At 33.3% G+C, this 13,864-nt stretch overlaps 1 protein-coding gene across 12 annotated transcripts in view; it reads left to right on the forward strand.

Annotated features, from left to right (window-relative positions):
- The window catches only part of VPS13A (vacuolar protein sorting 13 homolog A), a 117,596-nt gene that overhangs the window by 18,652 nt on the left and 85,080 nt on the right, over nucleotides 1-13,864 (forward strand). For 11 of the 12 annotated variants that reach the window (XR_003253282.1, XR_003253283.1, XR_003253284.1 and 8 more), the window contains exons 15-22: nucleotides 2,442-2,577; nucleotides 3,217-3,311; nucleotides 4,040-4,182; nucleotides 5,526-5,727; nucleotides 5,817-5,931; nucleotides 9,187-9,323; nucleotides 12,113-12,245; nucleotides 13,181-13,298. Coding sequence is in view for 7 of the 12 variants with exons in the window: in XM_026064343.1 (XP_025920128.1) it covers nucleotides 2,442-2,577; nucleotides 3,217-3,311; nucleotides 4,040-4,182; nucleotides 5,526-5,727; nucleotides 5,817-5,931; nucleotides 9,187-9,323; nucleotides 12,113-12,245; nucleotides 13,181-13,298 (1,079 nt within the window). In the remaining 5 variants the exon portion in view is untranslated. Of the gene's footprint in view, nucleotides 1-2,441; nucleotides 2,578-3,216; nucleotides 3,312-4,039; nucleotides 4,183-5,295; nucleotides 5,317-5,525; nucleotides 5,728-5,816; nucleotides 5,932-9,186; nucleotides 9,324-12,112; nucleotides 12,246-13,180; nucleotides 13,299-13,864 lie in introns of those variants that run through there. The other variant, XR_003253286.1, reaches the window with a different exon arrangement.

Here is a 13,864-nt window from a genome sequence, read left to right on the forward strand (position 1 = left end):
GGGATAGTTAGTTTCAGCCTGCAATCAAACAAAAACTAAATAGCTTTATAACCTGCTCTTTTAGATTAAGTGATTGGGGATAAATTTCTTCTTATTTTTGGCAAGAAAGGGCTACTGTGAAAAAATATGGTAGAAGATTATAAGGTAATTCAAGTTGGAAGCAACTATGTCCATAACTGACAGTTTTAAGGCTTTTGTTTTTTTTCCCCCCGCAAACAGCAATATAAACTTCTTTAGTTTATTTCTTTCCTTCTTAATACCCTATTATGTAGTTGGAACACCTGTTTATATCTAGTATGTTAGCCCTTTGTTACTATTTGCAAATATTATTCCAAATGCAGCAAACGCAAAATAAATTTAAATAGGTAATCACAATAAGGCAAGATAATGTGGTTTTAAAAATAGTCCCACTTTATTTGTTAGATGTGTTTTTTCTTAAATTATTATACTGCTTAGTTCTCAACATAGTGTCTGGGTGTCTTTCCTGGAGGCTGAAGTGAAAACTGCATAGACTTTCTGAAATCTATGAAGGGGGTTTTCTCCATTAATAATCACCGTGACTAAAAGTTAGCAGCATGTGAAGCTTAGAATCTGAAGTTAATGTGTTGATAGTTAAACTTCATGAACCTGAACAATCTATTATCATAATGCCTGAAAGAGACATTTCAAATTGTGTTGTGGAGTGTATTAGGTATGATATGAGAGTTCCCCACAGAGTGATTGTACACATACATATGTACTCAAAAGAGGAAGAAGAGAGTTACATTGTCTCTAAGTACAATTATTACCAAATTTCTTTTTTCTCTTCTTTTAGATTCTCCAAATTTCTTTTTTCTCTTCTTTTAGATTCTTTTTTTTTTTGTCTCCTTGGGAAAAGTTGAATGACTTACGGGTTTGTTCTGCCCTTTTTGACTGCATCGAGGAAGTGTTGGTGTGTCACTATATCCTCTAGATAATGTTACTGTAAAAATTTTCTATTTGAGTGACATTGCAAATGCCTACAGTGTAAATTTGCTTAGAGAAAATCTGTTTAAAAGAATTTAAACTTCCATTTCTATAGATAGATCTAAAACTACTCAAGCAAGTTTTAATGTGATTTACAAATTTACCTTTTGCTTTTTTAATCTTCCTGGTTCTATACAATAGCAAGACAGAACACTTTAATGCATCTGTGGAACATTTATTAAACTTGAATAAAGATTACCTCAGAAAGTTAGCTTAATTTGGTGCATTAACAACTAAAAAGTGAAAGGGTTATTTCTTATTATTCATTAAACCTCTAAATAAACATAAACAGAGCTACATTTTGGTTCCTGTTGAATATCAAATTCAAATACTTGAATATCAAATTAAAATATTGTTGGCTTTTACTCTGTACASATGAGAGAAGCATCGCAAAAATCTTATGCAGTTGAAAGATTAACAAAAAAAAAACAAATTTTGGGGTGGTCAGAGAACCCTAACTCATTTTTTATTGTATTTATGAAAATGAGGTAGGAAAAAATGATCTGTTAATAACCTCCTGAGAAGAATTTCTCCTGTCATCAGACTGTGGTGACACACCAACAGCTGCTGATAATGTATTTTCAAGTTAACTGGGAGAAAGATAACGGTGACCTTTATAGATGTGTCACCTAGCACTTGCTGTTATAACTTTTCTAGTATTAGAGTTGTTTGCATGCAGATCTTGGAAACTTATCATCRAGAATCACTGCTTTGCTTCTGTGATTTCAATTCTTATAGTAGATCTTATATTAACTGGTATTCTTCAGAAACAGTAATAAATAGAATGATCACTGGCATCAGACAGAATGTTTCCTAGTTGTTGAAATAGTGGATGAGGGAGCAGGCAAGTGTTTTCCTTACTGTTGTGCCTGCATGTATCATATTTATGAATGGTTTTATATATTGCTCAGAGCAAATATTTTGTTATTAGAATAATAACTTCATTTTATTCCTTTGGACATCCATCTTGAAATTAAAAATACAGGGACCATTTAAAATCTGGCCTATGCTAGCTATTTAACTGCTTAATTATGTAACTTTAATGACTCTTTTTAAGAGCATTGTTTTAGTGTAGAGCACTACAGCAAGTTCTGCAATTTTTTTTATGATCTAGATTGTAAAAGATCTACAGAGATCTAGAGAGAAAGTCTGCCATGTTATTGTAGAAATTTTCATTGATTTAAAATAAGTCAGTTTTTGCTTGCTATTTTTGTTCATAAAGGTGGTTGATTTTGTGCAAGTGGAGAACTATTCTGGTGTTGCACTGCGTATTTGAAAAAACTGAGAAGAAATAAACTAAAAAATAGTTATTACTTTTTTAATGGCTGTTATATGATGTCTTGGAGTGTTAGGGTATGTCTTGGGTCTATGTTCTTTGTATTTGTCTAATATATACAAAAATAAATGAATAATTTGTGTATATTTCTTAATTTCAGGCAACTAAAGCTGGATTAAAACTTTACAGACCAGGAGTAAAACAAGATGATGAAAATTCTGGTGGCTGGTTTAGCTGGATATGGGGCTGGTCAGGTGAAAAAAAGGACGAACAGAAACAAGAAGTAAAGGGTTCAAGTATGTTCATTCATTGGTGTTTTTCCTGTTATTACAAATTACCTATTAGAATAATTGTTCTTAACAGTGAAATTTAGGATTTTTATAATGTTTTTATTTTCTCTTAAACATATTGCTGATGAAGTTGTTAACTGCATGTCACAAATGCATCTTGCTTATAATTCTTTCCATAGTTCTTTCTGAACTGTCTTAGGTTGTATTTCTCCTTTCCCAGTTTTAGCATTTGCCTGCATAGTGTGCTGAGTATGTGGATTTGAAGAAAGCGCTAAAAATAGTGGCAGTCAATGGAAAGCAAACAATTTTACTTCCATTCATTTTACAATTTGGTTATTTTATGCAGTGTATAACAGTGCAATCCACTTAAATGAGTAAAAGCTTTGGAATACAGTGGGTAAATCAAAAAAGTTGGGATAATTGTTAACAAACTAGAAATGGAGTAGTTCAGAATAAAAACATAACCATGTTTTAAAACAAAGTTTTAGGAGACTTACTAGTTAAGACTTTGTTTTAAAACTTTTTTTTTTTGCTTTCACTAACTCAGAAAAATGTTGACAGTATCTGTTGTAAGTCAGAGTTATGTGCTGATATTTGCATTTTTCAGATGTGCATATTGTGTTTAATTAACTTACAATCTGGCAGGTCTTGAAGAGCTAATGACACTTGAAGAGAAGGCTAAACTTTATGCAGCAATAGGATATAGCGAAACAGCTGTGGATCCAACACTTCCAAAATCAGTAAGTCATAATTGACTATGCTACCAAACAATAGATAGTTTTATACCAGAASCCAAAATCTAAAGATGATAGGAAATCATTTTTAAAGTTTAATCTCTTTAAGCTCTGTCTTTCTCTGTTTGAATAATGCTATGGCACTTTTAAATTAATGTATTACCTGCTGCCTTTGCACAGAAGAGCATCCTTAGCTGAATATTGTCATACTGGAGTTTCAGGAGCATTGTAGAGCTTACTTTGGATACTCTGAAAAAGTTCAAAATGAAAATTTGGATGTTCAAGCTAGAATAAAATCATGTAGATAGTATTTTGTTGTTTTAAATTTGAATGATAAGCAATATGGAAAGGGATGATTGGAGTGGGGGAGAGGAACATCTTTGAACCATTCAGAAAATGGTCTGATAAGTCATTTTTATATGAGATATGATGCACAGTGCAATGGACTGCCCTTCCAACTCTGTGCCAGGTGCCCTTTATCTTAAAATATGGAGTAGAGGCGTTTACATCAACGACATGTTTGGAACAATAGTCTACTCTTACCTTTCTAGCTCTGCTTCTTCCTAATAACTATTTGGGAATGACTTTTCCACCAGCTATGATACAAGATATTTATAACACTAGAAAAATAGTTTCAAAACAGTATTTGTGGTTTTCATCTCTTCATAAAATGACTTGAAATGTATATTGTATTTTTAAATTCACTGTCATTGTTGCTTTTCCTGTTTATCTAGTATGAAACCATGAAGTTATCTGTGAAGTTATTAAGTATGTCTATATCAATAAGAGAAAATGAGCAAACACCTGAGCTGGTAAAATTTGCATTAATTGATTTGAGTACAGTATTTACCCAAAGACCTRGTGCACAAGCAATAAGGTGAGCTTTCTCTGTCAACTCTGTTCCTTGTGAAATGTTGATGATATGTAATAGGCTTTTTGAGATTATGCCTAGACTATGCCTATAGTTGTTTGTAATTGATGTTTAACTTCCATTTTATACTGTCATTTGTTGTGCAGTCTAGCAGTCGAATCATCCTGCAACTGAAATATAAAGAGAATGGATATTGTTTCCATGATTAAGTTCTCTCTATCTTCAGGAATTTCTGTACCAATACAGAATACAGGTTTTTCTCCTTCTTTTTTCAGTTTATCATTGTCACTACAAGCAGTAGAGCTAGCTTTTTTTCTTGACTTAAAAAGAAAATCTGTTATTGTTTTGGAAACTTAATCTGAGCTAGGTGACCTGCTAACCACTTATATATAAACACAGAACATGACTGAAAAGTTCATGTGTTGAGTTTTTAGATTTGCAGAAGGAGACCTATACCTGATGATCTTGACTTCTTTTTGTGTTCTCACAGTAGAGGATGGAAAGCGATAATGGGTGAAATATTTTATTTTCATTTCAAATATGATGACCTAAAAATTCTGGGAAAGGATAGCCTTCCTATTTTAAACCTTGTCCTCTCTGCTTTAGGGCATATTAGTATAACCTATTGAAGACCCTGAGGCACTATTGATCCTGCTGAATTTTATGCAGAATTTTGTTATTGTTTGTTATTGTTGTTGTTTTAAGTTCTACTTGCAGCTTTTCTGTTTATATTTATGCTATCCTTCTGACCAAAAAGAAGGAAAATGCTACATCTGTATAGTGAAACATATTTCTTTGAGTGCTGGGGGAGAAAGATCTCCAACTGAAAGCTGTTACAAAGGTAGACAGGGTGATTGGGGAAAAAAAAATCCCAAATCCAGAAAAATTCTCCAGATGTGTCACGAGCAGTGAAGCTATTAGTCTTGTGCTCCTCTTGTGGTATTTCTTTTATTTCTCTGCACGGAAACCCTTCCCTTTCTTTGCTGCATGTCTGTTTCCCAGAATAAATTCTGTGCTATCTAATTCTTGAGCTCATTCTACAGCGTTTCTGTTTGGATCTCTATTCCCTACCCTGACACCTGTTTTCATGAAACATATATGAGGAGAATAACTTGAACGCGCTTTCTCATTTAGTTAAAGGTGGGTAATAGATGCAAAAGTTAATGAAATAGGAAACAGGTAACATACTAATATATGCCTAATATATTCTTAAACTAAGCTAGTTATACATGTCACAGGGCAAGGATATATTTATTTTGCTTTCAGCTGGTTGCTTATACTCTTATCATGTAATTGCATCAAGCGAGTTATTCAAATGTAATTTCTATGCTGTTTACTTTTTTGTACAGATTTGAAACAAAAATAAGTTCACTTGAAGTTACAGGCATGTCACAGGAAAAATGTACACCCTGTCTGCTGTCTTCTCGAACAGTCTATTCAGATAATAGTACCTCACTCTTGAGCATAATGTTTGAGACTAATCCTTTAGATGAAAAAGCAGATCAGAGGCTTAGAATAGAATCACAGCCATTGGAAATAATATATGATGCAGTAAGTAAATGTTTGAATAAATTCTAAGTTTTAAAAAATATTATGTAATCATAAATATGTCATTTATGATTGTTCCTTTATTTTAACAGAGGACAGTAAATAATTTAGTGGATTTCTTCAGGCCTCCAAAAGATGTACATTTGGAGCAGTTGACCTCAGCAACTCTGATGAAGCTTGAAGAGTTTCGTGAGAAAACATCAACAGGCAAGTACTGCGTGTTCTTCTGGTTGCACACTTTTAAATTCTAGGAATATGAAATTACTTAATATCCTTCTCTACAGGGATACGTGGACCCAAGTCATGGTTTACTAAAAGAAAACTTCAATAGGTTGAATTCTTTAATATCATTATGAAGCACTTGTTCTAGGTATTGGATAATTTTATGTCTGTATCTTTTTCAGCTTTATAACTTTCTTTATAAAATATGCCCCATATCCTGAGGTAGTGTTTCAGAAATGATACTGTTGAACTTCATACAGAGTTAAAAATAGTTTACTTTCAGCTTTTCTGTGTTTTTGTTCATCTGCACATCTGAATGACTTTAATTGTGCCATACTCTTGAGCTGCTGATACTGAGATATTGGTCCTCTGAACCTCCTAAATCCTTTTCAACGTTGTTGCTTTTCCAGACACTGTCCGGCTTTTGTAGATGTTTTCCATGTTCTTTATTCCTCAGTGAATGTTCTTTTTTTGGTCTGGATTGACTCAGATCGAGTCATATAAGCTAATCTTTCTGATTACCAAGTACTCAGCATTGAAACCATTCCTCTAGTTTTCATGTTATCTTAATTTTTATCTCTAGAGATCTTGTATTTCAACACATGAATGAAAATGGTGAATTGCCTTGGGGCTACCTTTGAAATGTGTGAAATGAACCTGTTTGGATGAGAATGGTTGAGGCTCTGTAGACCAGAGATGTCCAGCTCAGCATCCTGAACCTAAGCGGGAGAGGATGCTGAGGGAGAAGATTATATATATTAAAATTCCTTTTTTTAGGAATTACTGGATTATTCCTACCTCATTTAAGTTTTTAACCTGTTAATATTTAAACTATACATTTTAAAAATCAAAATGCTCTGTGCTAGTGAGTGAAACATATTACAAAAACTCAAGCATACTATGTGTAAGCAATTGCTTTTATCAAGCTAGCCTTGTGAATGAAATTGGCATCAATTATATTTCTGTTCTTTAGTTCTTCATTGAATGAATTTTGTGTGAAATTTTATACTGTTTTATTGAGGATTGATGTCAGATTAACCAGTCTGTAGTTAGGTGGATTATCTTGCTTGTCCTTCTAAAGTATTGTCATGGTAGTACATTTCCCACAGGAAAATTCTCCAGCACTAGTTTATCAAGTAATTAATGTCAGGTCAGAGGTATCATCCAGTCTTGTGTAAGAGTTATCCAAGCCTTCTTGTTCATATTAAATGTTATGTAATCTACTAATTAATTGATGATATACTGTAGTAGTGTTTATCCATTAAAGAGCCATTAGCGATACTGAGTATATTGATATCATAGTTCATTCCTGAAATTAGCTTCATAAAAACAGCTGCTTAAATGTAATATGTTTGGTTTTCTGCTCATCAACAGTGAACGCTGGTTCAGATCACAAAAGATTCAGTATCTTGTGGAAAAAAGTCCATAAAAATCCAGAAGTTATTCCACTCAAGAATTAAAAGCCTGATCATAATCTCTAAAATGTGTTATAGATTGCTTATGAAATTTAGTCTGAGATTCAGAAAGTTATCAGGGAATGAAGACTAATCTCAAGTGAAATATGAGTTCTCCACCTGCAGAATATTCTGTTGCAAAGAACTATCCTAATTTCAGAGAAAAACAGAAAAAAAGGCCCAATATCAATACAATTGTGTTCAGACTTGCAGCCCTCTCAAGAAATAAGTCTAATGCTTGTCTTTAGAGCAGTAGGAGATAGCTGAGAAAATATTGGGGCCCTGTGAACTACAGAAGTCAAGGAACCCACTACCCCAAAATAGGAATGATTTTCAGCAACACTGAAAGACATTACAAAAAGCATGGTTTTCCAGAGTTCAATTTATGGACTTATCTGGGTTCTATTGCCAGTTGAAAAGGAAAGAATAAAAAGCTTTTTTAGAATTTCCTATGTTACTCTCATACAGTTAAGCATGAAAAACTAAAGAAGTCTTAAAATGAATTGGATTAATAAAAAGTTTATCTTGGAAATTTTGGAATATGGTTGCCATCCATATTCCCTAGCTAGCTTCATTGACTAAACTAGCTAGCTCTCCTGTGGCAGGATGACTGTTGATAATATTGGAAGAGTTTTAACAGCTTTCATCCTGATTATTTGAATCGATCAACAAAGTTGCTTGTATATCTTGCATGATAATATTATCCTGTATTCTGAAATCTAAGCTGTTTACACTCCGCTCTTGCTCCTTACGCATGTGGGTGTTCTGCAGTCTTATGTTGTCGTCATCATCATTTATTATCTCCAGTTTTTGTGGTATCCTCACATTGCCCATGGTAAATACTTAATGGGTTATGGCTGCAGTATAAGGCAGTTTTCAGTAAGTAAGTACTATTTGTACTAGTTGAAGTAAGACTATTTGTTCCTCTTCAGAAGAACAAAATCCAGAATTTGGTCTCAAATATCCTGACAGTCTGAAGTTCCTGACCAGCTGATTTATTTATTTATTTATTAATAGAACTTGGTAAGACCTTGTACTTTCTGGTCTTGAAGTTGCAGATGCAGATTCAGTAGAATCAGCGTGAACTTTATCTCACAACACTGGTAGTTTGGTCAGTGTGGTTGGTCAGTCTCCATAACAGACCTTTTGAAACAATCTAGTTTGTGAATCCGCAGAGTTAGCACAAATTCCGGTTCTTCTCGTTTCATCGCTGCTTAATATAAAATTTTTATTCAAATTACATATGTTGTATTGCTGTTTCTGCTTGTGAATTAGCATTGTTCAGCGTCATCGTGCCATCTGTTCTTGGTGCATCTTTAAAGACTGTCAGAAATTGTTGGTTCAAAAGAAATCTAAAATGCATCTGCACCTGTAATTAAACTTGGTATGAGTAATAAGATGTCCATAGCAGCAGTGGGAGATGAAAGGAGAAACAAAAACGTTTTCGTGCAGAAAGAAGTGGTTTGCTGAAAGAGATGAGTACCTGTCTGTGCAGAGTGCAGACAAGTAGGAAGTGTATGCACACTCTACACAGTATAGGAAACAGTGAGCGCTGTATTGAGTGAAGGTATAGATTATGATTTTTAAATTTATTCTTCACATTGAATTGTTTCAGCTTCAGATGCTAGTGGTCTTGCTGAAAGAAAATTAGTTATCTAGCGTTCATAGTTCATTTAGACTTTTAATTTCTATTATAACTTCTTTTTATTTTGTGGCTTCTATATATTATTACATATAGAATCCATATATATTACTCAGATTGTGTTTACCGATTTTATTATTTCAGGTTTGTTGTATGTTATTGAAACCCAGAAAGTTCTTGACCTCAAAATTAACCTCATGGCTTCATACATCATTGTTCCACAAAAAGGATTCTATGACTGTACATCAAACTTACTGCTTTTGGATCTTGGTAGTCTTAAGGTATGTAGGTACATAATGAAGTAACTTACTAGAAATGATAGGCTTTTTTGTAACTTCCAGTTTGTTGAATTTGTATTTTACATAACTGGTTAAGTAAATGTTCGTCTTTCAGTTTACGTATTAGGTTTTTATTTTAAATTTGCTTTCCAGTCAAGACTAAATTTAGTGAACTGTTGTGAACAGATTCTTTCAACTCGAAAGAATTGTTAGAAAATGGTGCTCCCCCAAAATAAAACACCTGTTGAAGTTTTGAACAGTTATGTGAAAAGGTTTGGACAATTCTTTTATCTTAGAATATAAAGTAGTAAAGTTTTTACATACATACACACATACATGGTTAAATGATCTTCTTATTTTTAATATTACTCCTGTCATTGTCTTTTTCTCATTCAGTTTTCTTTAAAGTGAGGAAAAAGTGTAAACATTAGTGATGTACAAAATAACTTGGTTAAAATTGGAGCCACTTTGGTCTGCATTTTTAAGACATTTATACAAAAGAGAAGTTGAAAAGGTAGATTAGTAGCACCTTTAGAATGATACTTTAGCGCTAGAAAAACATAGAAAATACTGTTCCTACATGCAAGTGTCAATCTTCTTACTCATTGATAGACTTGTGTCCTTGCAGGACAAATTCCTTCGCTTGTATATTGGCAATTTAATTTTTGTTGTTATCAGTACTCTGGGTAAGGATGATTCTGCTACTTATTATTTATTTAGATTGCCTTACACTCTTTTTTATAAGATTGTGCTTCAAAGCTCAAAACCTTACTAAAGAAAAAGTTTTCTATGTCTCTATCACAGGCTGGGTTTCTGAGGACACATTTCAGTTAGAGAATTTCAGGTATTCAAAAAGTAAAATTAGTGGAAAATGTTGTTTTGTAGATACTAAAATAGCTCAAATTTTCAACCATTTTACTGAAAAGCTCTAGCAGAGTTTTTAGTTTTTGTTGGGTAGATTATTTACTTCAGTGACTGGAAATTTGACCTGGTGATAGGGATGCTCTTCTGGATGCTGATGATTATTTGGGGCTTTACAGAGTTTGGTAGTTAAGCTGTATATCGGTTGTGTGCTTCAGACAAGCTCTGTCCCAGGGCTCTAAAAGCTGAGGACAGCCTTTGCCAGTAGTCTGGCTGGTCTGCTGCCAAAGAATGTCTGTTGCAGCTAGCTCACAAACAGACAGTAATTTAACTGCTCTTTTCCCGGAAAAATACTGCTACCTGGCCTTGTCTGAAATGCATAGAAACGCAATATATACAGAACATAAGGAGGAAGGAGCTTTTGGGATTGGTAGAGGGTAGAACCTTATGACAGGAAGAAGCTTTTGCATTAAAATCAAGTTGGAGGAAAATGGAACTTCTGACGAAAGATCTGTAATTATTTCTATGTAGAACCTTAAGTTATTGCATCTGGCAGAAAATCTATTATGCTCCATTGTTTTTTCTCAGCATAAGTCATGGAAATTGATGCTGAGGATCTAAAGATCCAAACGCTTTTGCTCCTTCATGTTTGGGAGTAGATGAGTTCTGCCTACTAGACCTTTTTTTTTTTTCTTTCTTTTTTTTTTTTAATACTAAGGTTTCAAAATCAAACTCCAGTAAACTTGCGTTTGAGTTTTTTTCTGAAATGAGTGAATAATTTGTGTAGTGAATATGACTGTTGGTTTGGTTCCTATCCTTTAACAGAAATTAGAAAGTAAGGTGAAGGAAGCCAGGCAGTATCAAAAGAGAAAAGTTAGTTAGATGCTTCCCAGGAGGTGATTAACAATTCCATATTCACTTTGAGTGATACATGCTTAAATAAGCTGCAGAACATTCATTGAAGGAGCGTGTTTAATACAAAACAAACAGTCTCCTTCCCCCAGTTATGCAGTGTATGAGTTCAAGTCCTGTGGGGGGAAAATAGCACATATAATTAAAACTGTATCTCAGAGCATATCCATAAATGGATTTAATTAAGGTTGCACAAGCAGTATTAATTTGATAATTCTGAATTCTTTTAATCACAGGCTTTTCAATCTGCAAGTTGTATTTTTAATGTAAAATATCAAGTTGAGCAGCAGTGAAGAAAGAAATCCTATGTCATGGACGTTAATACTTAAACTTGTTTCATTATTATGAGCCTTCTCTTGAATACTGTCCAAATCTGGCAAAAGTAGATATGGATGCCAAAATTATTAGATATTGAAAGATGAGGACAGCCACATTTGGACAGAGATGAATAGCAGAGACAACACATATAAATGTAAAATACCAAAGAACTGATATTGGTAAAATACTAAAGAACTGACTGATTAATTAAAGGCCTGACTTTGAACATTGCTGAACAGTCCAAAGCCCCTTTTCACTTTTCTTCCTCAGTTTATGATTAATATGTGACAGGATAATGTCACAAATAAATTTCACAGGATTCAAAAACATATTTCATGTTTCTGTCATAACTAACACAGTGATACTTTATATATAAAAATACACAGTGATGCTAATGCTTATAAAGGGTTTGGGGAAATTAAAATCAGTTTCTTCTGTATAAATTATATTGTATAAAACTCCGTAGATTTTGATTCATTTTCAGTTTTATTTCTTTCTGATGAAGTTTAATATTCTCCATTCCTTGTTTGGATGGCTGCTTGCTTAGATAGCTGCTTTGCTCTGATATTTCTAAGAATCTGTACCCTTTTACTGAGGATTTAAATTTAATCTTTTATCATGGTAGAATTGTGTATTTGTGGAAGTAAATTTTAAAATATCCTAAGAACTAATTCTACTTTTTTTTGGTGACTATTTTTAAGATGAAAAGTAAAAGTCGTTCTGATTTATCAGAACTAAAAGTAGGACAAAGCACTATTGAAGATATAATGTCAAGAGCTTATGACAGTTTTGATATCCAGCTCAGCAGCATACAGTTACTCTACAGCAAACATGGTAAGTATTCATGAAGGAAACCCTTCCTTATATAATTAAACCTTTCCTTTTATATGATTAAAAATATTTAGGTACATTGATGTGCCTTTTTAAAATTTTTTAACTGAAGTGGCTAAAGTAGTGGTAACAGCGTTTAAGTGTCTGTTCCATACTTCATCAAATGAGTAGTTGCCATGTCTTTTTTAATCAGAGAATCTTTAAACTCATGTTTTAAACTCAGTCCTGTAAATGATATGAATTTTCCAGGCACACCTTTAAGCCTGTTATTATAGATTCCAACATTAGGTTTTGCTAATGTAAATAACTGTACACTATAAAACTGTAGATTATATTTTTAAGACCCCAGAATGTCTCATTTGATTGGTGCATAGTAAACATGAATTTTTGGTCTTACTCCAACAATCTAGTTCTTTCATTTATGGTATTGTCTTTCAGTGCCTTTTCTTTGCTTCCCTCCAACTTTAAAACAGAATCCACAAGTAGATGTAGGTTTGATCATTTTGTGAGGGTAAAGAAAGGATCAGAATCCCTTTCTGAGGGAAACTTTTAGCAGTAGTTCTGGGAATTAACCATAGAGAGTCAGAACCAAAGAAGTCTTTGTCATTTAATTCTTAGCCCTCTAGTTCCAGAGGGGAATCCAAAGCCTAAACTGCCAGTGCAATATATGTTTTAAGAATTAGGCCCTTTGGAGTCTGCACCGTCGGTTGGGTAGCTGCTTAGACCTGGAGAGGGGGAAGTATTAAGTACTGTTGTATCCATGTATGTACTATGTATGCATGTACTTGGGTTAGAGCTGTAAAGGAGATCACGTCACTTACTTGAATTTTTTAACAACGTGTACTAACTAATTTCATACATATTAATTCTGTGATATGTTTAACAAGGAAAAAATACCTTTCACGGAAAAAACTTTAAGTTTTCTGTTCTTGTTCTAGATGAAAACTGGCAAGAGGCTCGCAAGCTGAAATACTCATCTCAACATATCTTGCAGCCCTTGGATGTAAAAGTGGAATTCAGCAGGGCTATGGTTGTCACAGATGCAAGAATGCCCAGGTATGTTTTTCTTCTTCTGTTTTGAAATTTTACAGTAAATGGCTTTTTAGGGAAAAAAGAAAATCAAGTATCTAATTGTACTTTTTGAGCTATTTTACATCAGCAATGTATGAAACTTGGAAGTAAAATGTCTTCTACAGCCTGTGCTTTCAGCTTCATCAAGAAAAGGAGACCCAAGGAGCTGCCAGATGTTGGAGAGATATCGAATGTTAGATAAATTTATATGTTAAATATATTTTTATACTTATAACAAATATATTAAAACCTATTTTAATTAGATCTGTCTTCCTAATAGTCATATTTTAGTCCCTATTGTAAATACTGCAAAAGATCTGAAATTTACAGTCTTCTATTACAAACATGACAAAAATATTCCAACAAGTAATGTTCTATCATACTCTCTCTCTTTCACCTAGGTTATTAGTCTTGCTTGTCTGTTTATCAGAGATCACTTCTCAAGAAGACCCTCTATTCATTAAGTTTGCACTTAGGCTTATTTAGTTAAAAACAAAACAAAACAAAAAAACCTCTATTGGTTATGGATCTTATACTCAATCAAACAGAAA

Source organism: Apteryx rowi, unplaced genomic scaffold (assembly GCF_003343035.1).
Source record: "Apteryx rowi isolate R43461 unplaced genomic scaffold, aptRow1 scaffold_214, whole genome shotgun sequence".
In the NCBI taxonomy this organism is placed as follows: domain Eukaryota; kingdom Metazoa; phylum Chordata; class Aves; order Apterygiformes; family Apterygidae; genus Apteryx; species Apteryx rowi.